Source organism: Macaca mulatta, chromosome 10 (genome assembly GCF_049350105.2).
Source record: "Macaca mulatta isolate MMU2019108-1 chromosome 10, T2T-MMU8v2.0, whole genome shotgun sequence".
NCBI lineage: Eukaryota > Metazoa > Chordata > Mammalia > Primates > Cercopithecidae > Macaca > Macaca mulatta.
Window position 1 is genome coordinate 9,587,288 of NC_133415.1, and position 24,396 is coordinate 9,611,683.

Below are 24,396 nucleotides of genomic sequence, written 5' to 3' on the forward strand. Positions count from 1 at the left end.
TCCCTCCCGCCCTCCCTCCTCTCCCTCCCCCGCCCGCCCGAGCCCGCGCCGAGCCCGAGCGGGAGCCGGAGCCGGAGCCGGAGCCAGAGCGCGGGCTGTACGGAGCAGGCGGCGGGAAGGTAGCGGAGTCGGGCGACCCGCGGCCCCGGCGCGGCCTCCACTAGGGCCAAGACCTGCACACCTGCCGGACCGGGGAGAAGCCGGGGGCCGCGCGCAAGCGAGGACCCGCTGCCCCGCCCGGGGAAGATCCCAGGACGCGGACTGGGCAGCTCGGGTCCGAGGTGAACCTGGGCGGAGGACGCGCCCACCGGAGGTGCAGCCTCGGAGCCCCAGACCCAGCCCACTCGGGGCTGGGGTCCCCAGAGGAGGCGGACAGCCGAGGCGGCGTGAGCCGGGAGCCAGCGCGATCCCTGAGGAAGCGGAGGAGCCGAGTCGGAGGGAGCCGCGGCGCCCGGCCATGCACCGGGCGCAGTAGCGGGAGGCGCGGGCCCGATGGCGCGGGCCGGGGCGCGGGGACTGCTCGGCGGCCGCCTTCCGCCCGGGCTCCGGCTCGCGCTCGCGCTTCAGCTCGCGTTGCTCCTGGCGCGGCCGCCGTCGGGCCGCGCGGGGGCCCCGGAGGCGCAGGGTCCTGCGACGCCGGGCACTACAGCCCCGGCGGGGGGCGACCGCTGCCGCGGTTACTACGACGTGATGGGTCAGTGGGACCCGCCCTTCAACTGCAGCTCCGGCGCCTACAGCTTCTGCTGCGGCACGTGCGGCTACCGCTTCTGCTGCCACGACGGGCCGCGGCGCCTCGACCAGAGCCGCTGCTCCAACTACGACACGCCGGCCTGGGTCCAGACAGGCCGGCCGCCCGCCCGCGCCCGCGACACCGCAGCGCCCCGGGACCCGGGCCGCGAGCGCAGCCACACGGCCGTCTACGCGGTGTGCGGCGTCGCAGCGCTGCTGGTGCTGGCCGGCATCGGGGCGCGCCTGGGCCTGGAGAGGGCGCACAGCCCGCGCGCGCGGCGCACCGTAACCAGGTGAGCGCGCGCCTCCCATGGACCCCCGCCCGCTCCTCGGACTGCTCTCCCTGCGGGCTGATCCTTCCCGCCTCTCTCGAAGCGCTGGTCCTCCCAGCAGGCCCCTTCTCTGGGTTTTCCTGTTTCCGTCTCCCCCCGCTCCCCCCCCTCCCCAGTTCATCAGGGAGACACCGGACACCGCCCTGACTTCCCTTGACCTTCCGCCCGCCCGTGCTGGGCGCCGCACCGCCTTTCCCTGCTCAAGTAGCCTCTGGAGGGCGGGGAGGCTTGAGGGGGGCAGGTAGCCTTGGACAGAGAGCACCGGGTCACTGTCCAGGGTAAGGGGCGCCGCTGGCCAGGAGGGTGACCGGGCGTCTTGGGCACAGGGAAAGGAAGGGGCGCTTGGCTCTCTGGGTGCCCATCTCCTGCTTCTCCCCACTCTTCCCTCCCCTTTTCCACCTCCCACCTCTCCCCTGCCCCCATAGCTGCGACTCAGGGCTGCCCTTCCCTCCTTGGGTTTCAGAGGCCTCCCCCCACTCACCCCATGCCACAGCTCCCAGGTGAAGGTCAGGGCTCCCTCTGCGTAGAAGGGGGACTCTGGAACACAGTCGTGTGTTGCTGAGGCCAGGACAGGTGCTTGCTGCATTCTGAGCTTTGTGTGAAGTGGGCACTACAGGGTCCAGGTCCCCTTCCTCGGTTGGAACGAGGACTCTGGGACTCTATATGTCCTGACCCTGAAACTCCCACCCACATGCCACACGTGGCACTCACATGCCCCCAGCAACCCCCATGCCCTGGGGCCTGTGCCCTCATCCACCAGGTCCCAGCACCCTTTGGGTCTGTGGGCGGCTGACACCGAATATGACAGGCTGGTATTTAGAAGTGACCATAGAGAAGCCTTCATGCCCTGGTGGGCCAGATGTGGACGCTTCCCCCTCCTGGGCCTCAGAGGCAGGGAGTGAGGGCTTCCTTGGCACTCCAGCACCCCTCGCTCCCCAAACCACAGTGCCCACTTTCTCCCAGAGAGCTATAGGGTGAAGCTCGGGCTGGCACCCTGGCCTCTACCCTCAGCTCCTGCACTGCCTTCAGGAGGTGAAGCCTCCTGGCCTGGCTTCTGGATGCTGCAGGGGTAGGGGCTGGGCTGCCCAAATTTGGGGGCCCTTCATTATGGGTTAGGATAGCACGGAAGAGGCCTGGGTATGTCTTTGACAGGGGCGGGGAAAAAGGAACTGAGGGCCATGATGGTGAGGGGTGACTGCGGCAGCCCAGCTGACATGTTCATCCTGAACTCCCTGCACCTGCTGGGGATGGGACAGCAGGTTTGGTGATGCCTCAGGAAGGCGGCACCCACCCATGCTGTGCTGTGTGGTGTAGGCCAGTCCCTTCTCCTTTCTGGGCTTCAGGCCCCCATGGCTCCTGACTCCCTTTTCTCTGCTGGGGAGACCTGGAATGGAGCATAGGCTCGTGTGTGGGTATGTCCTGAGTCCCTGCCCTCCCCTTGATTCTCACCCTTCATTCTGCTGTGTTGGGGCTGAAGGCCAGGGAAGGCTTCTCAGAGGGCTTGGGTGGGGGGCATCTGGAAAGAGTTTGTGCAAAGGCCCAAAAGCGTGGAGGTTACTCAGCTGTCGGGGAGAGAGGAGCTGGCGGTGCTTGCCCAGAGATGAGACCACAGAGGTGAGCCTCTGGGGGTGGGCAGGGCAGGAAGGTCAGCCCAGGCAGGTACTAGGATGATTTCAGACCCTGCCACCAAACCTGAAGCCAAACCTTGGCCATCCCTGGTGTCCTGCCTCCTGAATGCCCTTCACAAATCAGCCATTTGAGGCTCCAGCCCCAGAAGCAGAGTCAGGCTGAGTAGGAGAAAATCATGGGTTCCGGGTTCTGAAGGCAGCTGGGCTGCACAGACACTGTCACATCACAGCTGGGTGGGGGCTGGGTGATGGGTCCAGGGAGGTGGCTGCCCAAGCCTGTGGGTCCTGGGCTGCCACCAGGGGGTCTCCCAGCATCCCCTTTCCCTCATCCATCTATCCTTCATGCCTGGGATGGCAGCTTTATCCCAGGTCCCAGCAGAAGCCACAGCTGCAGGGGCAGTTACGCAGGCAGGTAAATAAGGCATCCTGGGCCGGTGCGGTGGCTCACACTTGTAATCCCAGCACTTTGGGATTACAAGTAGACGCTGCAGCCCGACTATGCCAAGGAGGCCGAGACTGGAGGAGTTGGAGACCAGCCTGGCCAGCATGGTGAAACCCCATCTCTAATAAAAATACAAAACTTAGCCAGGTGTGGTGGCAGGCACCTTATAATCCCAACTACTCGGGAAGCTGAGACTGGAGAATTGCTGAACTGGGGAGTTGGAGGTTGCAGTGAGCCGAGATTGCACCATTGCACTCCAGTCTGGGCAACAGAGCGAGACTCTGCTTCAAAAATAAATAAATAAATAAAAAATAAATAAATAGAGGATTCCTGGAGGAGGCCGCTAATGGGGTCTGAAGAATGAGTAGCAGTTTTTTTGGGAGGAGAGGCAGGAAAGCAGAGAAAGCTTGCATTGGGAGGGGAGGCTCACCTGGGGAAGGTTCCGGAGAGTGGCCTCCAGGGAGGGGAGGGGAGGGGAACCTCATTAGAGTTTCCTGACCTGCTCTGGGAAGCAAGGGTCTTGGGGCCACAGGTGAGGCTGGCAGATACTGCCTGGGAGGGGAAGCTCGTGTGTGATTTCGAGCACTGGAGAGGAAGGCCTGGAGAGGCTGAAAGAACTGCCCAGGGCCACACGGTGAGACGGTGATGGCGGGGGCTGGCTTTTGATGAGGTAGGAGACTGAGAGGGTCACCTCTGACCGCTGTCCCTGCAGGGCGCTGACGGAGCTTCTGAAGCAGCCGGGCCCCCAGGAGCCATTGACTCCCAGCCTGGGCCCGCCCCTGGGTGGCTGTGTCCAGGTGCAGATGGGGGACGGCCTCCCCCGGGGCTCCCCCCACAACAGCTCAGGTGAGTCGGTGGCGGGCGGGGCTGAGCACGCGGAGGGGCGTGAGAGGCTGAGAGGGGGTCCCTCGGCTGGGGCGTGGAGGCTTCCCCGGTGGAAATGAGCCGCGGCCTCTGCGGGTGAGGGGCCCGACCGGCCAGCCAGCTCCCAGGGATGGAGAGAGACCCCCCACGGGTCCTGTGGCCTCGAGACTGGGGTACTGTGATGTGTGAGGAAGGTTCCAGATGCAGGATTTGCTGGCCGGGCCTGTGATCTGAGGCTCCGGCTCCGGAGCCTCCCCCTGGGTCTCTCGAGAGGCAGGCAGGCTTGGCAGCCCCCACGCCCCGTCTGGGTTCTGTTCCTCAGACATCCCCCATCTCGGCGGGAGCAGGTCCCAGGACTCCGCGCCTGGCTCGAGCGTCGCCTCCGGGCGAGCCGTTCATGAGGGTGGCACCCCCCGGGCTGGCTGCCGCCGCCGCTGCGCGTGACTCGGAGCCAGGCCCTGTTCCAGGCGCTGGAGGCTGCCGCGAAGACAGGCTTGGCTCGCAGCCTCGCCGGGAGAACGGTCCCCCAGGTTCTCACCGAACGGCCTCAGGGAGAGGGCTGCGGAGAGGTGACAGCGAGGGCGGAGTAACCCGGGGTATCGGGCCGAGCCGCGTCTCACTCCTCGCTCCAGACAAGAAGCGCCTCAACAAGGCGCCCCTGGGGTCAGCCGCCCTGGGACCCCCGCGCGGCCCGCGGCTGCAGGGTGGCTGCAGCTTGACACTGCAGCCCGACTACGCCAAGTACGCCACGTTCAAGACAGCCGCGCTGAAGGCCGCAGGTGAGTGGCGGGTGCGGGCGGCGCCAGGGCACCCGGGCGCAATAGCTCCGGGACTTCGAGGCGCAGGGCCCCAGCTCCCAGCGCCAAATTCCCAGTTTCGCGCGCCCGCCGCTCGGCCAATCGGCTCCCGCGCCCCAGCGGGCCCCGCCCCCGGCCCGCCCCGGCCCCGGCCCGGTCTCCAGCCAGGACCCCTTGTCTGGTCCGGAGCTTGGGTGCTCGGCGCGGCATGACTCTTCCCTGCCCTGTCCCCGCAGAGGCCGGCCCGCGGGACTTCTGCCAGCGTTTTCCCGCCCTCGAGCCGTCCCCGCGGCAAACCCAGGCGGGGGCCCCGCGTCCCGCCCCGGACTTGCCTGCGCCCCTGGACGCCTGCCCCTGGGCCCCACCGGGCTACGCGCCCCCTGCTGCGCGGGGCCCCTATGCCGCCTGGACAGCCGGTCGCCCGGCCCGGACCGCCCCGCTCCGCCACCCGACGGCTCAGGCCTTCCAGGTACCTCGGCGGCCCGGTCACGCGGCCCGGCGCCAGTTCAGCGTGGAGAAGATGCCCGAGACCTTCAGCCCGCACCCCCCCGGCCTTTACCGCAGCGCGGGCCGCGGGTCCCGGTACCTAAGGACCAACAGCAAGACCGAGGTCACCGTGTGAAGCAGGGCCGCGGTCCCCTCGAGGCATGGGCTGGGGCCCTCGTCTGCCCGTTGGAGCCCCAGGCCACAGGGAGAGGAGCGCCGGCCTTAAGGTCAGCTCTTCTGTCTGCCTCAACGGCACTGGTGTCTTGGAGCCCGCAGGCGGTGGGTTCGTCTTGTACATATGCCCTTTTTTGTGGTTCCTGCCCCTGAGAATAAAGACGCCTCAGCGTGGCTGCGAGGCAGCATTGGTCATTGACTGGACAGATGGCAGTGCAGGTAGAGGGCACACGAGTGCAAAGGGTGGAGGACTGCTCCAGTGCGCTGGCCGGAGCCAGGGGGAAGTGGCTGGAGAGGGTGGCCAGGGTTGAATGTCAGGGTTAATGCCCACGCCAGTGAGAGCCCTGGGAGAGGGAACAGTTAGACTTCAGTCATGCAAAGGCCCAGGCACAGGAGAGAGGGCTGTTGGGCCAGAGACCCAGTTGGGGGTCCATACCCTGTACTGAAGAGGAGGCCCCTCCAGCCGCCACTCTGCGGCTTGAGTTAGCTGAACCTGGCTGATGCTCACTGACCATTGGCTGTGGGCCGGCCCCTGGCCTGCAGGTCGCTTGGCCAGATTGGCCCCGGGCAACCCCCCTTAATGGGTGTGGGCTGTGTGGACATCTGGTGCTCCGGTTGGGGGCGCCTCCTCCCAGGAGCTTCTCTGAAGGAAATGGGGGAAAAGCTGGAGCAGGGGCCCTGGCAGTGCCCCTTCGGGAGGGCTTGCGGCACCTGGCTGTGGCCCAGAGCACTGCTAGCAGCCTGCGTGCACCATCCACAGAGCTCCTCTGTGCCAGGTAACGCTGGGGAGGTTGGGGGCCAGGGCTGTGGCTGGTTAAGGTGTGTGACCTCAGCAAAGCCACCCAGACGGGTCTGTTTCCCTCCCGAGTACCTGAAGTGTGGTGTACTGTTTCAAGAACAATGGCCACCATTTGTTGGCCTTTCTCATGAAATTCACAAGAGCCTCAAGGGAGGTGTGTCTTTACAGAGGAGGAAATTCGGGTTTTGAGACCTAAGTAGCTTGCCCAAGGTCACCCAGCAGACTCCCAGGTTAGGACCCTCCTGGATTGCTGTGAATCGGCTGGAATGGCAAGGAACAGGCAGTTTGGTTGGGAGGGAGGGTTCCCTGTTCCCAGGGTATATATAAACAGTCTGGAGCTTTCCTTCTGCTGGCTGGGCTGCCCCAAGGCCCCAGAACCCACCAGGCCTGGTCTCCGCTCCTGCCACTTGAAGGGTCCCTCCCTGTCCCTTTAGGCTGTTAAGGAAACCAAGGCCTAGAAGCACCAGGACAGAGCCCTGGGCCCACGGTCCTGCCCCAGTCCCACAGCTGTGCAGAGCTGGAGGAGGAGGGTGGGGGCTGAGTCATGGTGCCTACACAGAATCACAAAGGAATCTGGTTCCTTCTCACCCCACCTCCCATCCCCTGCCCCCCAACACATGACACACCCCGTGGCTGGGCTGTGCTGCGTGGGCAATCCCCCCTGCCCATTCTCAGTCCCTAGGGCCCCGGATCTCCATCCCAGTGGAGCCAGGCCCAGGCTGTGGGCAGTGGCCATCCCTGAAAATGATGGAGCCATGCACGGGACCAGCAACTGGGCCTCACTGGGCTGTTCTGCTCCTCAGGGCAGTGTAGCCTGCTGTGACTACCCTTCAGAGAAGGACGTGGCTCATAGCTGAAGAGATTCAGCCCCATGCTCAGTCCCATCCTGACTCCTCTTGTGACGAGGCCCATCCCAGGCTGTGGTCCTCCCCCTGGTGTGGCTTACGCCAAGCCTGGCCTCACCAGCCACACAAGACACTTGCTGTAAACTTGCATGCCATCACTCAGTCCTGGCACACAAGCCTGTGGAGCTGCAGTTCATGGCTGGGCTTGGCTTCCCAATTCTGCACAAGTGGAAGTGGAGACTGAGGCCAGGTCCTGCCCAAGGTGACCCAGCTGGGAAGCACGGGACCTGGACTTGGATCTGACTTGTGGGCCAGTGAGCCTCCTGGCTCAGAGGGTCACTGCCTTTAGGGAGGGAGAAACTAAAGAGCAGCTTACCCAGTGGGGGAGATGGTCAGCACCCCAAATCTGTCAGCCAGCCAGCATTACATCCAGGGAACAAGCTGGAACCTGGATACAGTGACTTGTGACCCCTGAAGTGCCACCCACAGCCCTTTTATCCCAGGCTGGAGGGTGTGCCAGGCACCGCACAGAAGGTGGGCAAGGGAGGCCCATTAGACTGAGGCCAGGGGCCCTCTCAGCAGTTGGGGGGCTGCCCTCAGTCCCTGGCCCACTGCCTGCCAAGTCACGCAGCCCCTTGGCTGGACACCACAGCAGTCGCACTACAGACCCTCACACACCTTGTGCTGGGTGGTACCAATCTGTGTTTATTGAATAACCTATGTCTGGGACACGGTGACTGACTGAACATCAAAGAAGCCATAGGTGTATCCCCCTTTTCAGTGAAAAACCACCCTCTCCCACCCCCAAACAACAGTGAGAAAAGGCACAGGACATACACACAACACGCAGGTGGGCAGGGTCCATAAATTACAGTGAGAGTAGGGGAGGGGCAGGAGAAAAAGCAAGCAGGTGGGGTCCAAGCACACCCCAGGGACAACATTCCAGCCTGCATCGAGGTGGCCCTGTTGTGAGCACCCCCCAGTCTGTGCTGGGGCACCTGCCCATCCTCTGCTACAACCAGCCTGAGGACGAGGCACAGGGAGGCAGGACCCTTGTCACTCAGGAGGCCCTGGGAGAAACAGTCTCTGGGAGGTGCTGCACCAGGGGGTCCAGAAAAGTAGGACTTTTTCTCCTAGGACACACATCAAGGCAGGGGACCTCATTCCTAGTGCCCACCATAGGCAACCCTCTGCCCACTCTGAAAAGAAGGGCTTGCCGCTGGGGAGGGATTAGGGGTTGGTCCTTGCCGCCCTGGTTTATTTTTGGGTCAAGAATTAGTGATAAAAATATACAGATATGCAACTTACCATGGGGTTACTTCCTGATAAACCCATCATAAACGAAAATATCATAAGTAAAAAATTCATTTAATACCCCAAAAGACCAACTGTAAAGTTGAAACATGGTTGAAGTTGAACCATTGTTAAGTTGGGGACAGTCTGTACTGTGGAAGTGGGAGCTGGGGTAGGGGAGGAGGGAACCTAGAAGCCATGCTGAAGGCACCTGGTCCCCAGTCCCAATGGGTGGCTTCATTTCTCCCAGCTCCCTGGGCCCAACCTGAGCTTGGGCTGACATCCTAGGAGGCGGGGAGTGGGAAGGAACAGGACAATTAAATAAGATACCATTTATTTTTTTAAAAAATTAAAAAATGCTGACATTATTTCATCCATCTGCAGGCCTACCCCCTGCCTCCCACCAGCCTCCCAGGGCTGGGCCCCCTCCTCCCCTGGATGTCCTGTGTAATAAAAGGAAAAACAATGAGCAGGCTCAGCCAGCCACAGGGGAGGGAACGTAGACCCAGGGAGAGAATCAAGACGCTACAGCAACTCAGCCTCGCATCATGGCAAACCCAAGCACACTGGTAGAAAACATTGGTATAAAAAGGGGGGAGGGCATGCCGGGCACGGGCCTGAGGGCAACTGCTCCCTGGTGCTCAGAGACTGCTGTCCCCCAGAGGAAGCCTGATAAAAACTGAGGAAGCAAAAAGGAGAGAGTAGGGTTCAGGAGAGAGAAACTCAGGAAGGCTGGAGGCAGGGGCTTGGCAGCTTGGGAGCTCCCCCTGCTGCTATCAAGTCAGAGCTGCCCAGTTTCTGCCCTGCTACCTTTCCTCTTATGCCCACCAGGCCCTGGACCATGGGCATCTAGTGACAGCAGCTTTAAGGGGCTCTGCCCAGGGGCCTGCTGGCCTGAGGTGGCCCAGAAGCCTCGGCAGGTGACAGCTAAGATGACAAGGCTCCTCCCCACCTCTCTCAGTGGGAGGATGCTGGGGGAGAGAGGAACCGAGAGAGAAGTGGAGGGGTGGGCTGAGCCTGGTGGTCAGGAGGCGGCAATAGCAGTGCCACCACCCAGCTTGACAATCATCTGCTGGCAGTCGTTGCAGGAGCGCCGGTCACCCACCTTCTCCAGGGTGCGGGCAGCCTCGGCCAGTAGCACTGCCCGCTGGCCCGGGGAGGAGAGGAAGGAGAGGGGCAGGTGGCGGCAGGCCAGCAGGATGGCGGTGGCCCGCTCTCGCTGGCCAGGCCAGGCATCCACCTCTCCTGTGGGAAGGAGATGTGTGTCAGAACCGAGAGTCTGCCATGAAGCCGGTGCTGTTCCTTGGCGTTATCTAGACTCATTCACTGAACACTGACACCCATCCTGGGAGGTGGGGTCTGCTGCCCCACCCAATCCATGGAAAAGAAGTGGATTTGTCCAGCCTCTCACAGCCAGCCCATGGTGGGACTGAGATGGACCCACATGACCTGGCTCGATGCGTGCGCCTGTGTGGGGACGCCACCCCAACCCTCCTTCCCTGAGCAGAGCATGACCCATGACCACCCCAACCCCTGCAGCCCACCAAGGGCGGCCCCAGGCTTCTTTCATTCTCAGGCGAGGTGTGCTGGGCACCGCTGCCAGGTGTGGGAGTTGGGCTGGCCCCTTCCCTCCTCTCTTCCCAGGGGTTAGGGCCCAGCCCAGCCTGTGAGCTGGGGAGTGGTGGACTCACCGTGCTTGGCGCTCTGTGTGGTGCGCCGCCGCAGGCTGTGTTCCAGCAGCTGGTGGGTGCGGGTGGGGCTGGCTCCTGCCATCAGGCGCACAGTTGCTTCGTGCAGGAACACCTGGGGAGGCGCCGGGGTGACATCCCTCATACCCCTGGTCCCCACCTGTCTATGCCCAGGGTAGTTCTCCCTGAGCCATCTCGCCTGCCACCTGATAACATCCCTTCCCACACCAACTTGCCTTGCTCACCCCTGAAAAGTGAACTTTGTTGTCCCCTACTCTGACCGTGAGCCAGGCTGGAAACCTGGCTGAACAGCAGGAGCAGGACGAGAGGCGAGAGGCGAAAGAGGCAAAAGGCCTGCTTTTCCCAACTGGTGACAAGAAAGCCCTGGATGTACCTTGTGGGGCTGGCAGACAAGTGTCCTGGGTGAAGCCCCAAGGCCCTGGAGGCTGCTTCAAGTTTGACAAAAGGACAGGTGTGACAGGGACAGAGGGGTGAGGAGGGACAGTTGGGCTGGTACCAGAGAGGTTTGGTATCCTCTTTCTGTATCTTTAGAAAGGAACAGAGTCTAGAGGTGTGCAGGTAAAGTCTGCAGCGCTTAGGTATGAGCCACTGGTGGGTGAAGGGCAAGGCCGAGGTCTGCCATTTCTTAAAATCTCAAGCTCTTTTTGATGCCTTTATATCTCAGTCTTCAGGGAGGGTCTTCAGTGCTGCCAAGTGGATTCTGGTCCTGGTAGGCAATGGGGAGCCACTGATGGGCTCTCAGCAGGGAGAAGCAGAATGGAAATGGTATTTAAGAGGAGGCCTTTGGACCAGGCGAGGTGGCTCACACCTGTAATCCCAGCACTTTGGGAGGTGGATGCAGGAGGATAGCTTGAGGCTAGGGGTTTGAGACCAGCCTGGGGCACACAGCAAGACCCCATCTAATTAAAAAAAAAAAAAAAAAAAAAAAAAAAAAAAAAAAGGCCATTGTTGCCAGCCATGCTGTAAGCAGACCGGAGGGCTGACCAGAGGGGGCTCCAGGAGGCAGGGGTACCACCCCAGGCCTTGGGGTACATGCCTTCTTTTCCATAGTAAGGAATGGCTCTCTGATGATACTGTCTGCTGTGTCTGTCTTGGCTCGCTGCACACAGCGGCCCAGTGCAACCGTGTGGGTCCCACAGAACCTCAGGGTGATGGGTGTGGGGGCTGAATATCAGGCTCCACGGCAGCAGCCTCGCTCTGAGGCCGTCTCCTTCCAGCCCAGCCTGTGCCCCCTCAATGACACTTCTGAGTCATCTCACACAAATTTTTAGAAAAAAATATAGGTACAAATATGTTGAATAAATTATGTAGCAATAAAAATAAACAAAAATGGAAATGGCTGGAGCCCGGCAAGCCCAGTCATAGACCTTTCCTCTGACTTAGTTCAGATCATGTGGCCATTGCCAAGAGGATGTTACCCAGCAACAGAACCGAAGCCTCTACTTACTATGAAAAAGAGAGTGAATTTCCCTTTAAGTGCGGTTCTAGAGAAATTGTCACTTTGCCAACAGTTATGAAAGTCAAAGCGGAGCTTGGGACCGGGCCAGGAGCCCTGACTTGCCGCCATTGCCCTCAGAGCCCTCCCACTCAGCATGTGCCTGGGGAGGCACAGCTCCCTGCTGGCCCCTGTCTGTGGCGGCAAAGTGTGGCCTGCTCCCTGCTGAGCTCCGGGGCCAGGCACACAGCAGGCACTCAACCAACGTGTGCTGAACACAGGGACACATGGCGCCTAGCCCAGTGTTGGGCATGAGCCAAGCAGGTGCTCGACAGGTCACCAGGCTGACCTCAGAGGGCCAACTCCACCACCATGCGCTGGTGCCCATGCTGGGTTCTGGGCTCAGGCCCCACAGGCTCCAATCTGCCCTGCCCCACCAGCCAGCTGGGCCTCACCTTGCGGTACGCTGGGCGGAAGCTGTGTGCCAGCCTGCGCAGGCTGCCCAGGTCCCGCTGGAAGCCCGCCAGTTCAGCGCCTGATGCGTGGTAGGTCTCTCCCACAGCCTGGCTGGCACTGGCCTGCTTTTGCCAGAGCGTTGTCCGTAGCGACAGTAGCAGGTCACAGGTGAGCAGCTGGACCACCTGTGGGGTCAGCCACGAGAAAGGGGGAACAGGTGACTGGCCCATCCCTGAGGCAAGGATCCCAGCACCTACCAGGCTTCCCCCAAGACCAACACTCAGCAGCTCTGGGAGGAAGTGGAGAGCCCCAGAGCCTGGCGAACTCCGCAGGACGTGAGGGAACAGCTCAGGGGAGAACCAGTCCCTTCCACGGCCCCAGGAGGTGGGAGACAAGCCCTCTCCATTCTGCAGATGAGAAAGCAAGGCTCTGACAGAGACAGCAGCTTGTATAAGGGACACAGCACAGGCAGGTGGCAGGGGCAAAAATCAAACCCAGGTTCTCCCACCCCATGGGAGCTCCACCATGGCTGGCTAGGAGGCTGAGATACCCACTAGGTGCCAAGGAAAAGCCTGAAGTGGCAACAGAGCTTGGAGATGGGGCTGGGGGAAGGAGGAGGAGGAGGGGGAGAGGAAGACAGGTGTCTCAGAAGACAACCACAGAATGGTTTAGTGCTTGGGGACTAGGCTGACTGACCTGGCTCTGCCACTTACTAGCTACATGACCCTGGCATAGGACTTAGTCTCTCTGAGTCTGTTTCTTCATCCAAAAAAATGGAAATGGCACCACCACAGGGCTGCTGTGTCATATGAGAAGGTACTGCATGTGGGCCATGCATACTCTCCGCCCACTACCTACGGGGCTAGGCTGCCCACCTGGCTTGCAATGGCACACCAGCACGACACCAAGCAGTGAGGAGCAGCGAGTCCTTGTTGAGATGGGCCGCAAGTAGCCCGCCGGTCCAGATGAACTCCCTCAGGCCAAGCCTCATCTCACCTAGCCCTGGCTTTCCTCCTTCCCAAGACACTGGGCCTGGGGAAGACCCTGCCCTGTCCCAGCACGAGACCTTGATCCTTGCCTACACTGTTTTCTGGCTGTTGTGTGCTTCAAGGCGACGTGGATAAGGATCCCTCTCCTCAAACAAAACCTGGCGCTTCTAAGCTGTGCATGCTGCAGGAGTGCCTGTGGACACGGGGGCAGCAAGCCTATGGCTGGATTCTGCCCTCTGAGGGCCATCAGGCTGCATGGGCTCGTCTTCTAAGCTCACTCTCCTACCACAGAGCTGCTATCAAGGAACCCTGGTCCAAAGGGTGGCTGCAAGCCTCTCATTCCCCAAACTGAGCCTGTACTGTTTGGTTCTCTCATGAAGATAAATATGGAAGAGACTAATGCAAAGCCCGAAAGAGAAGCTGAGATGTGGCTCGCCATCTGCCTTTGGTCTTGGCAGCCCAGGGCATTTGCCCCCCACCCCGTATTTTTTAAAAGATGGAGTCTCGCTCTGTTACCCAGGCTGGAGTGCAGTGGCACGATCTTGGCTCACCGCAACCTCTACCTCCCGGGTTCAAGCAATTCTTCTGCCTCAGCCTCCTGAGTAGCTGGGATTACAGATATATGCCACCACACCTGGTTAATTTTTGTATTTTTAGTACAAAAGGGGTTTCACCATGTTGGCCAGGCTGGTCTTGGAACTCCTGACCTCAGGTATCTGCCCACCTCAGCTTCCCAAAGTGCTGGGATTACAGGTGTGAGCCACCGCGCCCAGCCAGTTGGGGCCTTTTCTGCACACTGCCTGTCCCTATAGGGGCTGGCACGCTGTCCTGGGTTCTTCCCAGTGCCCAGGTCCACTGACAATATCTAGCTTGAAGTACTACTAGCCTAGCCAGCTGAGACCAAACCCCAGGGAGTGGCTGAGAATCTGAATCTCTAGGACTCTCCCTGTCCCTCCTACTGTGGAGTTAAGGACATGTTCCTCAGGAGACCAGGTGATGCTCCACTTCCAGCTGGGTGCCCTCCTCTGTTTCCTGGGATGGCTGTGACTTAAGTCCCAACAGTGGCAGCAGTGCCCTCTATCAGGATCCCCTCCCCCAAGTGATCGGGCCTTCGGTCAGGGCACGATGGGCAGGCTCTCGAGGGCCAGGCAGGCCTCTGTAATGCACTGTGGAAACATTGCATGGGTACCACCAGAACATGCAATGCAACTACAATGCACCGCAGCTGCCCGCCAGGAGGTGTACAGCCAGCCAGGGAGGTGCCCAGGGTGGTCTTCAGCTCTGTTTGTGTGCCCAAGGGGGCAGGGGTCCACTCCAAGGCTGCCTGCAGAGGCCTGGGAAGTCATGCAAACTGCTGGAGCAAATGCAGGGTGAACCCCTGGACAGCTGGGGTGTACCTGGATTTACAGAGGCTATGGGCCAGCAGGACCTGGGACTCTGGGAGCCTAAGAAAGGTGCAGGTAGAGGCCGGGCGCGGTGGCTCACGCCTGTAATCCCAGCACTTTGGGAGGCCGAGGCGGGCGGATCACAAGGTCAGGAGATCGAGACCACGGTGAAACCCCGTCTCTAGTAAAAATACAAAAAATTAGCCGGGCACGGTTGTGGGCGCCTGTAGTCCCAGCTACTCGGGAGGCTGAGGCAGGAGAATGGCGTGAACCCGGGAGGCGGAGCTTGCAGTGAGCCGAGATCGCGCCACTGCACTCCAGCCTGGGCGACAGAGCGAGACTCCATCTCAAAAAAAAAAAAAAAAAAAAAAGAAAGGTGCAGGTAGAAACACGCTTGCCTGAAAAGGCTGAAAAGGCAGTCCACCTAGGCCAATAGGCTGTAACTTTTTTTGAAAGGGGGCTGCTGTCCTGGTTTCTCTGTCTCTTGGATGGCCCCACTTTCGGGGTCAGCATGAGGTGAGTGGGAGTGTTCTCATAAACCAGTGCAGAGCACCTCCCCCAGGGCCAGCTCAGGCCCCACTCACGTGGTTGAGGGCAGGGTCAGAGGTGGTCCCGCTGACGTTGAGGCTGCTCCATAGGTGGCCGCTGGCCCTCTCGCAATGGCAGAAGGAACTCTGCTGCCCATCTGCTTTCCCAGGGAGTGAAGCATGCATGGCTCTGCAGGCATGGAAGACGGCCTTCACCAGGGGGCTCCTGCAGCAGTGATAGGGAGTCGAGAGGCAGGTCGCTATGTGTTACCCGCGTGACAGGCAGAGGGGCCCAAGCCAGTGACCGCCACGCCCCACACTGATATGACATGTGCATCTACTGAATGCAGTGCTGCCACTATGGCTCCAGACCTGAAATGCCAGCCCTGAGCTAGGGTGAGCGCCACACCCTGTAGCACCTTCATTCAATGCTGGAAGTCAGAGACACAGGATTCACCATCACGTCTGCTGCTAAGAAGCCACCCAAGATAAGTCATTCCAACATGTGTGCCTCAGTTTCCTTACCTATAAACTGGCCACAATAAGATGTTGTACCCGTTCTTTAAGGGACCACCCTCCCAGATATGTGGTATTAAACTCTCTGGAGAAACTTAGCTTCTTTCTGTAGAGCACACTGGGAGTGGAAGGGGAGGCTAGGGATGGAGGAGGGTCTCATAGCATCCTAGTCCCTGAAGAGCAGAGGGACCCAGGCGTAAGTGAATCCAGGAGGCACCAGTGCCTGCAGGGGTGTTTTGGCTGTCCATGGCAGCTCTGCTGCTCAGGAGTGAGATGACTTTGGACAACTTACCTGCTGAGCCTCAGTGTCCTCAGGCAGATTGACTGGGGGAGACACACATACAGGTGGAATGCTACACAGGGCTGGGTGCTTACCTAGTTAAGAGTGCTTAAAAATGGGGCTACTTCAATGCAATTAGGATGTCACATCTACTTCAGGGAACACAGGACTTTAAGTCTGTGTATACTCGCTCTTCTAAGCAACTTCCTGTGCGCTGGTTAAGAGTCTGCTTGATAGGAAATGCTACAGCCTTGGCTCTAAGGCTAGGACCTCGTGGGGCCTTTCTGTCCTGGAGCATTTTACAGTTTCTCTTAGAACACTCAGATCCAGGGCCGGGCGCGGTGGCTCAAGCCTGTAATCCCAGCACTTTGGGAGGCCGAGACGGGCGGATCACGAGGTCAGGAGATCGAGACCATCCTGGCTGACACGGTGAAACCCCGTCTCTACTAAAAAATACAAAAAACTAGCCGGGGGAGGTGGCGGGCGCCTGTAGTCCCAACTACTCCGGAGGCTGAGGCAGGAGAATGGTGTGAACCCGGGAGGCGGAGCTTGCAGTGAGCTGAGATCCGGCCACTGCACTCCAGCCTGGGCGACAGAGCCAGACTCCGTCTCAAAAAAAAAAAAAAAAAAAAAAAAAGAACACTCAGATCCAATTAGAAACAGCTGGGGAGTCAGCAGGCAGGGCTGCCCATCACTAAGTGCTGAATGCCCCCAAGATGCAGACATGAATCTCCAAAGAGGAATGTCAAAAGCTCTCTGGTTATGCCATGTGCTAAAGGTTATTTTAGTTACAGGACAAGGTTGCCAGGGTTGATGGTGGGGCTGGAGGTGGCTGGAAGGAAAGTGGGTAAAATGCTGGCACACAGGGGCAGGATGCTCCAGTGCACATGAGTTTTGGGGGCAACGGTGGCCTCTCTGCACTGATTGTGAACCACCAATGCCTGCCTCCACCACGAAGCTTCTGAAGATGCTGGGAGCCACAGTGCTCTTGTCTCTTCTTTTCAGCCTGTGGCGTCATGAAGGCTGCAGGGAGGAGGACCTGGAGGCAGTGCTAACAGCTGCTGGGACAACTGTCGTGTTGTGCAGAGCAGGACACTTGCACAGAGGACCTGCTGGGCCAAACTGAGTTCTCCATGGTGCCCTCACCCTCGACTTTTCTAGCCACCCACCTGTCATGCAGTCCTGACCCTTCACCCCAACGTGCCCACCCAGTCCAGCTTGCTCCTGCTAACTCAAATAAGATTCCCCTGGAGAGAAGCAAGTGAGTGGCCAAGGAGGGTTACGCACTCTGTCACTTCCAGGGCCTTGGGGATGCGTTCTACTTTGGTAAAATGAGAGCGTACAGCTGCATCGTCTCCCTGGAGCCAGCTGATGGCCACAGTGATTGCAGACGTCCACCACCGACAGATGATGTCTGGACCTAGAGGGGAACAGCACCAAACGTACTCCAACACCCACAGAAATGAGACCTGTGGCGCTCAGAGGCTGCTACACTTCCTTCCTAGGAGGTGGGTAACATCTTTGCCTGCTGGGAACGGGCCAATAGCCTCTGGGCTCCCACACCCAGGACTCGGGGGGAGGGGAATAAACCAGCGCAATCATGCAAAGTGTTTGGCAATATGTGTCAAGAGCCTTAAAAATGTTCACTCCTGGCTGGGCGCGGTGGTTCATGTCTGTAATCACAGCATTTTGGGAGGCTGAGGCAGGTGGATCACCTGAGGTCAGGAGTTTGAGACCAGCCTGGCCAACATGGTGAAACCCCCTCTCTACTAAAAATACACAAAAAAATTAGCCAGGCACGGTGGTGGGCGCCTGTAATCCCAGCTACTAGGGAGGCTGAGGCAAGAGAATCGCTTGAACCCCAGCGGGGTGGAGGTTGCAGTGGGCGAGATCGCGCCATTGCCCTCTAGCCTGGGCAACAAGAACAAGAGCAAGACTCCGTCTCAAAAAAAAAAAAGTTCACTCCCGTTAAGCTAGTAATCCCATTTTTGGCAGTCTGTCATAATGAAATTGGCTTAAAGAGAGAAAAAAGTTTAACACAGATGTTCACTGCAGTGTTGTTTTTAAGTAAAAAGATGGATACAACCTAAGCTTTCAATAGCCATAAAGAATGGTATCTTCAAAATGGTATCTGGAACAGGCTCCTGTTAAGAGTATTTTAAGTCTTCTCTCAGCCTTAGTTTTCTCAACTGCAAAATGATGACAGTAGTGATCCCACAAAACCAGCAGGGATGGTCATGCTTCCCTAAACTTGAAAACAGAGGCCACAGGTCAGGGATCATGATGGGGTGGCTGATTTTCTGGGATCCCTCCCTTCCCAGGGAGAGTGACCAGAGGTAGCTTGATATCCCCATCTTCCCAGGTGGCCACAGAAGCCCAAGAGTTGGCAGCTGATGTGCTATCGTCCTGAAGGCAGTTTAGGGACAGAAGCAAAGAAATGTCCTGGTGTCAATCCAGTCAGCAGGCTGCGCTGTGACACTGAGGTGATGAGGGGCTGGGGAGTGGTAGAGAGGCCCAGATGAAAAGTCTCTTCAGAACAAAGAGTGTAAGGCCCAAGAGCTGCCTCAGGGGCCACTGTGCATCTGAAAGGTGACTCCCTGCCATCCCTGGTGCCTGGGCCACTCGTTGCTTGTTCTTCTAGGAATTAAGGGTCCTCACCTGGGCCACACAGCCAGGGCTTGAGGAAGACATTCAATCACCCATTGCCCTACTTCTCTGAAACCATAGTTTCCTGCCTCTGAGTGCTGTTTGGGAGGGGGTGACTGTGAGTTGGGGTCACATGAGGGCCATAGGTATGAACCTGGGATCCAGAGAAGACGCTGGCATCTGCACTCCTAACACCCTGGACCCCTGGGGCAAAAGCACTGTGAAGACCTGGGCACCCTGAGACTGTGGGCCACCCGCAGGTGCTTACCCAGGGCGGATTTGAGCACGGAGCTGCTGGAGAGTGGGGGGCTCACAATCCCCACAGAGTCCACAAAAGAATGAAGTAATTTCAGGTACTCCAGAGCACTGGAGAATTCACTAGGAAGAAAAGAGAGGGTCCCATGTACATCAAAACATATACACAAGGCCCACCTCATGACCTGGCTGCTCAGCTCTCCAGCTCTAAGACCCAATGGCCATTTCCATCCCTTTCCTGTCATCCCAGGCACACGTAAGCGCTGTCTATGTGCACCCTTTGTATTCCACAGGCATCCTTCCTCTGTGTCTCTGGGCTGTCACTGACACTGACACTCTTCCCTCTACTGGAGGCCTTTCCCTAGCATCCCCCACAGCCTACCCTCACTCCTCCCCTTAAGCCCCAAGTCCAGTGTCATCTCTTCCCAAAAGTTTTGTTATCTCCCAGGCAGAACTGCCCCCTCCCCCTTTCCTCAGGTGCACCCCAATCAGGATCTGGGCCTTGTAGGAAAGTGACTTTGGGGCCGGGTATGGTGGCTCACGCCTGTAGTCCCAGCACTTTGGGAGGCCAAGGCAGGCAGATCATTTGAGGTCAGGAGTTCCAGACCAGCCTGATGAATGGTGAAACTCTGACTCTACCAAGAAATACAAAAATTAGCCAGGCGTGGTGGCAGGCGCCTGAAATCCTAGCTACTTGGGAGGCTGAGGCAGGAGAACCACTTGAACCCAGGAGGCAGAGGTTGCAGTGAGCCAAGATTGTGCCACTACACTCCAGCCTGGGTGACAGAGTGAGACACTGTCTCAAAAACCTCCCCCAAATACAAACAAAAATAACAAAAAACGAAAGTGACTTTGGCACCTATCTGCCTCTCAGGTCTTACTCTGTGGAAGAAGGACTGTGCTCGGTAAGTGTGTCAGAGACAAAAATTGCCCAGAACATTCCATGAGGGTCTGGGTCCCCAAGATGTCCAGGCCAGATGTGTCTGCCTTCTGCTGAGTTTGTCACATTTCATTTCTATTCCCTTTCAATAGGCCGCTGCTCCCTACCCCAGAAAGCAAAGCAAGCTAATGAAATTCCTGACTTGATCCAAGTACTGACTCCGCTTGGTAAAGGGATACATAAAAATGGGCGCACCTGCCAGGCGTGGTGGCTCATGCCTGTAATCTCAGCACTTTGGGAGGCTGAGGCAGGCAGACTGCCTGAGGTCAGGAGTTTGAGACCAGCCTGACTGACATGGTGAAACCTCATCTCTACTAAAAATACAAAAGTTAGCTGGGCATGGTGGCAGGCACCTGTAATCCCAGCTACTTGGGAGGCTGAGGTGGAAGAATCGCTTGAACCGGGAAGGCGGAGGTTGCAGTGAGCTGAGACTGGTCCATTGCACTCTAGCCTGGACAACAAGAGTGAAATTCCATCTCAAAAAAAAAAAAGGCAGGGCGTGGTGGCTCAGGCCTGTAATCCCAGAACTTTGGGAGGCCAAGGCAGGCAGATCACGAGGTCAGGAGATCAAGACCATCCTGGCTAACATGGTGAAAGCCTGTCTCTACTAAAAATACAAAAAAAATTTAGGCCGGGCACGGTGGCTCAAGCCTGTAATCCCAGCACTTTGGGAGGCCGAGGCAGGCAGATCACGAGGTCAGGAGATCGAGACCATCCTGGCTAACATGGTGAAAGCCTGTCTCTACTAAAAATACAAAAAAAATTTAGGCCGGGCGCGGTGGCTCAAGCCTGTAATCCCAGCACTTTGGGAGGCCGAGAAGGGCGGATCACAAGGTCAGGAGATCGAGGCCATTCTGGCTAACACGGTGAAACCCCATCTCTACTAAAAAAAAAAAAATACAAGAAACTAGCTGGGCGAGGTGGCGGGCACCTGTAGTCCCAGCTACTCGGGAGGCTGAGGCAGGAGAATGGCGTAAACCCGGGAGGCGGAGCTTGCAGTGAGCTGAGATCCGGCCACTGCACTCCAGCCTGGGCAACAGAGTGAGACTCTGTCTCAAAAAAATAAAAAAAATTAGCTAGGTGTGGCAGCAGGCGCCTGTAGTCCCAGCTACTCAGCAGACTGAGGCAGGAGAATGGCATGAACCCAGGAGGCAGAGCTTGCAGTGAGCTCAGATCATGCCACCGCACTCCAGCCTGGGTGACAGAGCGAGACTCCATCTCAAAAAAAAAAAAAGGCGTACTTGGTCTAGGAGGAAAGGCCAGGTCAGGGTTAACACAGGGCTCTCATTTTTGAGAAATTAAATACAAAGGAGTCATTTGATTGCTTTGCCAACCCGATGCCAGGGCTTGCTTCCCTCTATGAGTGCAGGCCTTCTAAGGCAGGGGGACTTGTCTGGTGACTTTACCAGCTCTCTTCTTCCTGGTCTCCAGCCTTCTTTTTGGCCTGAGGTTTCACCAAGGACTCTATAGCTCGCTCCAGCAGGTTCTTGCAGAAGGCCTGGTGGACCTGCGCAATGGGGTCGGCTGGAAAAGAGATGGGCAAGGAGGGTTAAATGGGGCTCATTTATGAGCCCATTTTGTCTATGGAGAGAAACTCAAAACACAGCCATGCCCTGTGAATGGGGATCAGATCCCCCTTCTCCCCCAAAGCCCAGAACTACTGTGCTGAACAGCTGGAGGCTGGGGGAGAGTGTTCACTCCCAGGCTGAAGTGCCCAAGACTGAAGTTCTGGATAAGCTCCGGTGGGGCGGGCATGTGGGGGAGGGTGCTGTGTCTCCTGATACAGTGCTCACTACTCTATGATTGGGAGCTGTCAGCTGGAGTTGGATCAGAAAACAGAAAATGGAATGTCTCAGAGGATGTCTCTTCTCCATGTGGCTCAGGAGAACCACCAGGCAAGGAGGAGAAGGTGGTAGCTGCTGCCTCACTCATGACAATGAAGAACATGCTCCTGTTCTTTCAGAGCTTTGTCGTGGAACCTGCCATCAGAGGCGACCTGTCTGAACTGGCTAGACATGGGGCCTTGCAATGCTTGGATAGCTGACTGTCACCAGCAAGTTTCTTTACTGGCAGGCCTCAATCACCAGCCCCTTCTCTCTCCTCACATGTGGAAGATATGTGCGCCTTGAGCTAATGACCAGGAGAAGGAGGGACACTTATGAACATATTCCAGGTAACAAGGCCTGGAGCCAGAGACTACAAAGCCACTGAGAAGTCCATGTCTAGCCAGCAGGGGTGGGGTAGAAAGATTTAGGATTGCTTTTGCTTTCATCCTTTATATTTTGGTGTTGCATACAATTCTCACATTGAGCAATAAAGTTATCATTTAAAAAAGAAAAGGATGGCGAACTCCCCCAATGCGTGACACACACACCCTGTAACTGCAGTCCCCACAGACTCCAAGTCTGAGAGAGGAGGAAAAGTACAGCAGAAAGCAGACAGCCACTGAGCACTCAAAGTCTAAGTCAATCCCAACCAGCCTCTACTGCTCCAAGGCAGGGTGAGTCGACTCCAATCACTATCAAATGCCAGGGACAGAAAGCCAGCATCTCCTTCCAATGCCTGAAGCTTCGTCCCTGTCACCACTCTGAGCAATTGATGACCGCCTGCCACCTATTGTTCCCGAACTCTCCATATATGTCTGTCTGCTCTCCTAATAGGAGAGACCTGGAGGCCAGGGAAAGCAAGCCTCACACATCCTTTGTGTCTCCAAAGTGCCCAAAACAAGGGCTAAGAGTACACTTGGAGCTTAATCACAATTTATTACTGTGTGATGTAAGGACCATAGGCTCTGAATGTCAGAGAGAGCAGAGCTGCACATCTAGCTTAGCCACTGACAATTTCTGATCAGGCTTGTGACCTTAGGCAAGTTACTCAACCTCCCTGAGCTTCAGTTCAAACAAACAAACAAACAAACAAAGACTCAACAAGACTGAGACAACCCGTGTCTCCGTGTGTCTGCTGCACAGTAACTCTGTAGTACCAGCGGTTCGCATGGCTTTCTCCAATTCTGAACGGCTCCAAGGTATTCTCACCTGGGTTCCTCTGGGCACAGTATAGACTCTCCTTGGCAGTTGACTTCACAGACCAGCTCCGCTCCATGAAAAACTTCTGACCCAGGGGGTGGCAGAGCCAGCGCAGGGAGTCAGGAACAGCGCTGTGCTCGGGGCCACACAGGCTCTGGGCTCGGCTGAGGAAGTAGCTCTGTGGAAGGACAAGGACCAGGGGTAACACCAAGGTGGCAGAAAGCACCATGGTGGAGGTGAGCTTGGGGGGAGACTGGGAAAGCTCAGCACAGGGCGGGGACTCCCACAGGTACCTGGAAGTAAAGCCCACCACGGAAACTAGGGCAAGCCCACCAGTGGAGTGTGCTGGACTTGCTGACTAGGTCCAAATCCCAGCAGGAGGGCGGGGAGCAGCCACAAGGCACAGGATGCTGCATCCTGTCCTGCTGGGGCTGCCTAATCCTACTGGCATTCAACCTGCAGGGTAAACTAGGAAGATGGTTTCCCAAGGAGGGGTCTCAGGGGCCCCTCGGCTGCTGTACTTCCCCCTCAGCCCCGTGAGTGCCAAGCCAGGCTGCCCCTTCTATCGTGGGACGTTTTATCATGTAATTTTAATTATATATCTTTTAGACTATTTTAGGCAAAATTATTCTGCTTTGACTAATTTTTCTTTTACTTTGTGTGTAAAGTTTAGAACAGTGCTCGGCACATGGCCAACGGACAGGGTCACATCAGATGGCACTGGAGTGAAGGGGCAGCTGGGAGGCCAGCCCAAGCCCCATGCAGGAAAGTATCTGTGTGTGGGTGGGTGAGAGACTCTCTCCACACAGCTGGCCCTGCAAGGGCAGCCCCCTACAGAAACCCCACGGCACCCCTGCATGAGCCCCTGATATGAACACTAGCCTGTGAGAAAGAACAGAGGGGGAACTTGGAAAGCCTCTTTGTGGGACAATTCAAAGAGCCAGGGCCCCGGTCACCGGGCCCCTTCTCCATTTGCCAGGATAACATCATTTCAGGACCCCACTGACAAGAACTGCAGGGACAATACTATCCACCATGTTTTCAGTTCTGTCACTGTTTGAGTGAGGATATTTTCACACTAACAATCACGACTTCCAACGCAAAACCACTCCCCAAAACAGGCCAGGGTGAGTGAGGAACTGAGGAGAGAAGACAGGAGGGAGGGAGAAGCATAAGATAGAAGGTCCAGGGAGCCCAGGGGCAGAGCTGCCAGGCCAAGGCCCGCAGACGTCGCTTCCACACCCCAGCCCTTGCCCCCACAGAGCAGAGCTGTTTCATGGTCTGGTTCAGTCTGATGGTTCTGACCTTTACTGGGCTCTAAGTAGCCATCAGCGAATGTAACGGCTTCAGAAGACTTGAATGCCAGGGTCAGAAATAGCACTGTCGGAGTGCCACTCAAGGACACAGACAGAGAAGACCATCTCTCTCCAGGGGGAACCTGGAGACACTGCCTGAATCTGAGAAAAAGCAACCTGCTCTATAGACACATACTCATAATCTCAAGGCAGCTTATGAGATGAGGTGGGGTGTTTCACTTACATTTCTAATCATGGGACCAGTGGCACCATAGTCCTTCCTCCTCTTTGCTAACCAGTGTTGATACTGGATGTTGGAGAACAAATGTAGAGGAACCTTGTGACCCTCCGCCAACCTTCCACAAAGCACTCACTGAATCTGAGCTGATAACTGCAATGGTGGGAGAATAGCAGTTGAGGAGCTGAGCAGGGAGGGAGGCTGGGGGCTGGTGGCGAGATTCCAGGGCTTCCGAGGTCCCAGAACACTTGAATGGTTGACTCTAACTCTCTTTCCAAGAACAGCCAATTCCACGTGTCCAATTAGCAAG

The 24,396-nt window shown here is 57.7% G+C and overlaps 2 protein-coding genes across 17 annotated transcripts in view; one reads left to right on the forward strand and one right to left on the reverse strand.

Moving 5' to 3' along the window:
• The first annotated feature begins 62 nt into the window (after positions 1-62).
• SHISA8 (shisa family member 8) lies at positions 63-5,631 on the forward strand. Of its 4 annotated transcripts, none has more exons than XM_015150476.3 (4): positions 63-1,022; positions 3,844-3,977; positions 4,343-4,774; positions 5,029-5,631. In XM_015150476.3, exons 1-4 carry the CDS (start codon positions 493-495, stop codon positions 5,412-5,414), a joined length of 1,482 nt encoding a protein of 493 aa, XP_015005962.3. In that variant the 5' UTR covers positions 63-492; the 3' UTR covers positions 5,415-5,631. The 4 variants fall into 4 exon arrangements, with proteins under 4 accessions (XP_015005962.3, XP_077805658.1, XP_028683485.2 ...); XM_077949532.1 differs by having other exon boundaries at positions 4,451-4,774; XM_028827652.2 differs by having other exon boundaries at positions 4,463-4,774.
• Positions 5,632-7,781: 2,150 nt separating this feature from the next.
• SREBF2 (sterol regulatory element binding transcription factor 2) overlaps positions 7,782-24,396 on the reverse strand; it is a 79,528-nt gene continuing 62,913 nt past the window's right edge. For 3 of the 13 annotated variants that reach the window (XM_015150475.3, XM_077949470.1, XM_028827651.2), the window contains exons 12-19: positions 22,563-22,731; positions 20,934-21,051; positions 18,601-18,710; positions 16,974-17,106; positions 14,948-15,116; positions 11,989-12,174; positions 10,081-10,192; positions 7,782-9,634 (exon numbers count right to left, since the gene is read on the reverse strand). In XM_015150475.3, coding sequence (XP_015005961.3) covers positions 9,414-9,634; positions 10,081-10,192; positions 11,989-12,174; positions 14,948-15,116; positions 16,974-17,106; positions 18,601-18,710; positions 20,934-21,051; positions 22,563-22,731 — 1,218 coding nt within the window. In that variant the 3' untranslated portion in view covers positions 7,782-9,413. Of the gene's footprint in view, positions 9,635-10,080; positions 10,325-11,941; positions 12,279-14,916; positions 15,151-16,945; positions 17,107-18,600; positions 18,711-20,933; positions 21,052-22,562; positions 22,732-24,396 lie in introns of all 13 variants that reach the window. The other 10 variants (XR_013398944.1, XR_013398945.1, XR_013398943.1 and 7 more) reach the window with 10 other exon arrangements.

Coding starts and splice junctions, on each gene's coding strand:
- SHISA8 (XM_015150476.3), top strand. CDS start 493: ATGGCGCGGGCCGGGGCGCGGGGACTGCTCGGCGGCCGCCTTCCGCCC. Junction 3,978..4,342: donor CTCCCCCCACAACAGCTCAG/GTGAGTCGGTGG, acceptor CGGCGGGAGCAG/GTCCCAGGACTCCGCGCCTG. Junction 4,775..5,028: donor AGCCGCGCTGAAGGCCGCAG/GTGAGTGGCGGG, acceptor CTGTCCCCGCAG/AGGCCGGCCCGCGGGACTTC.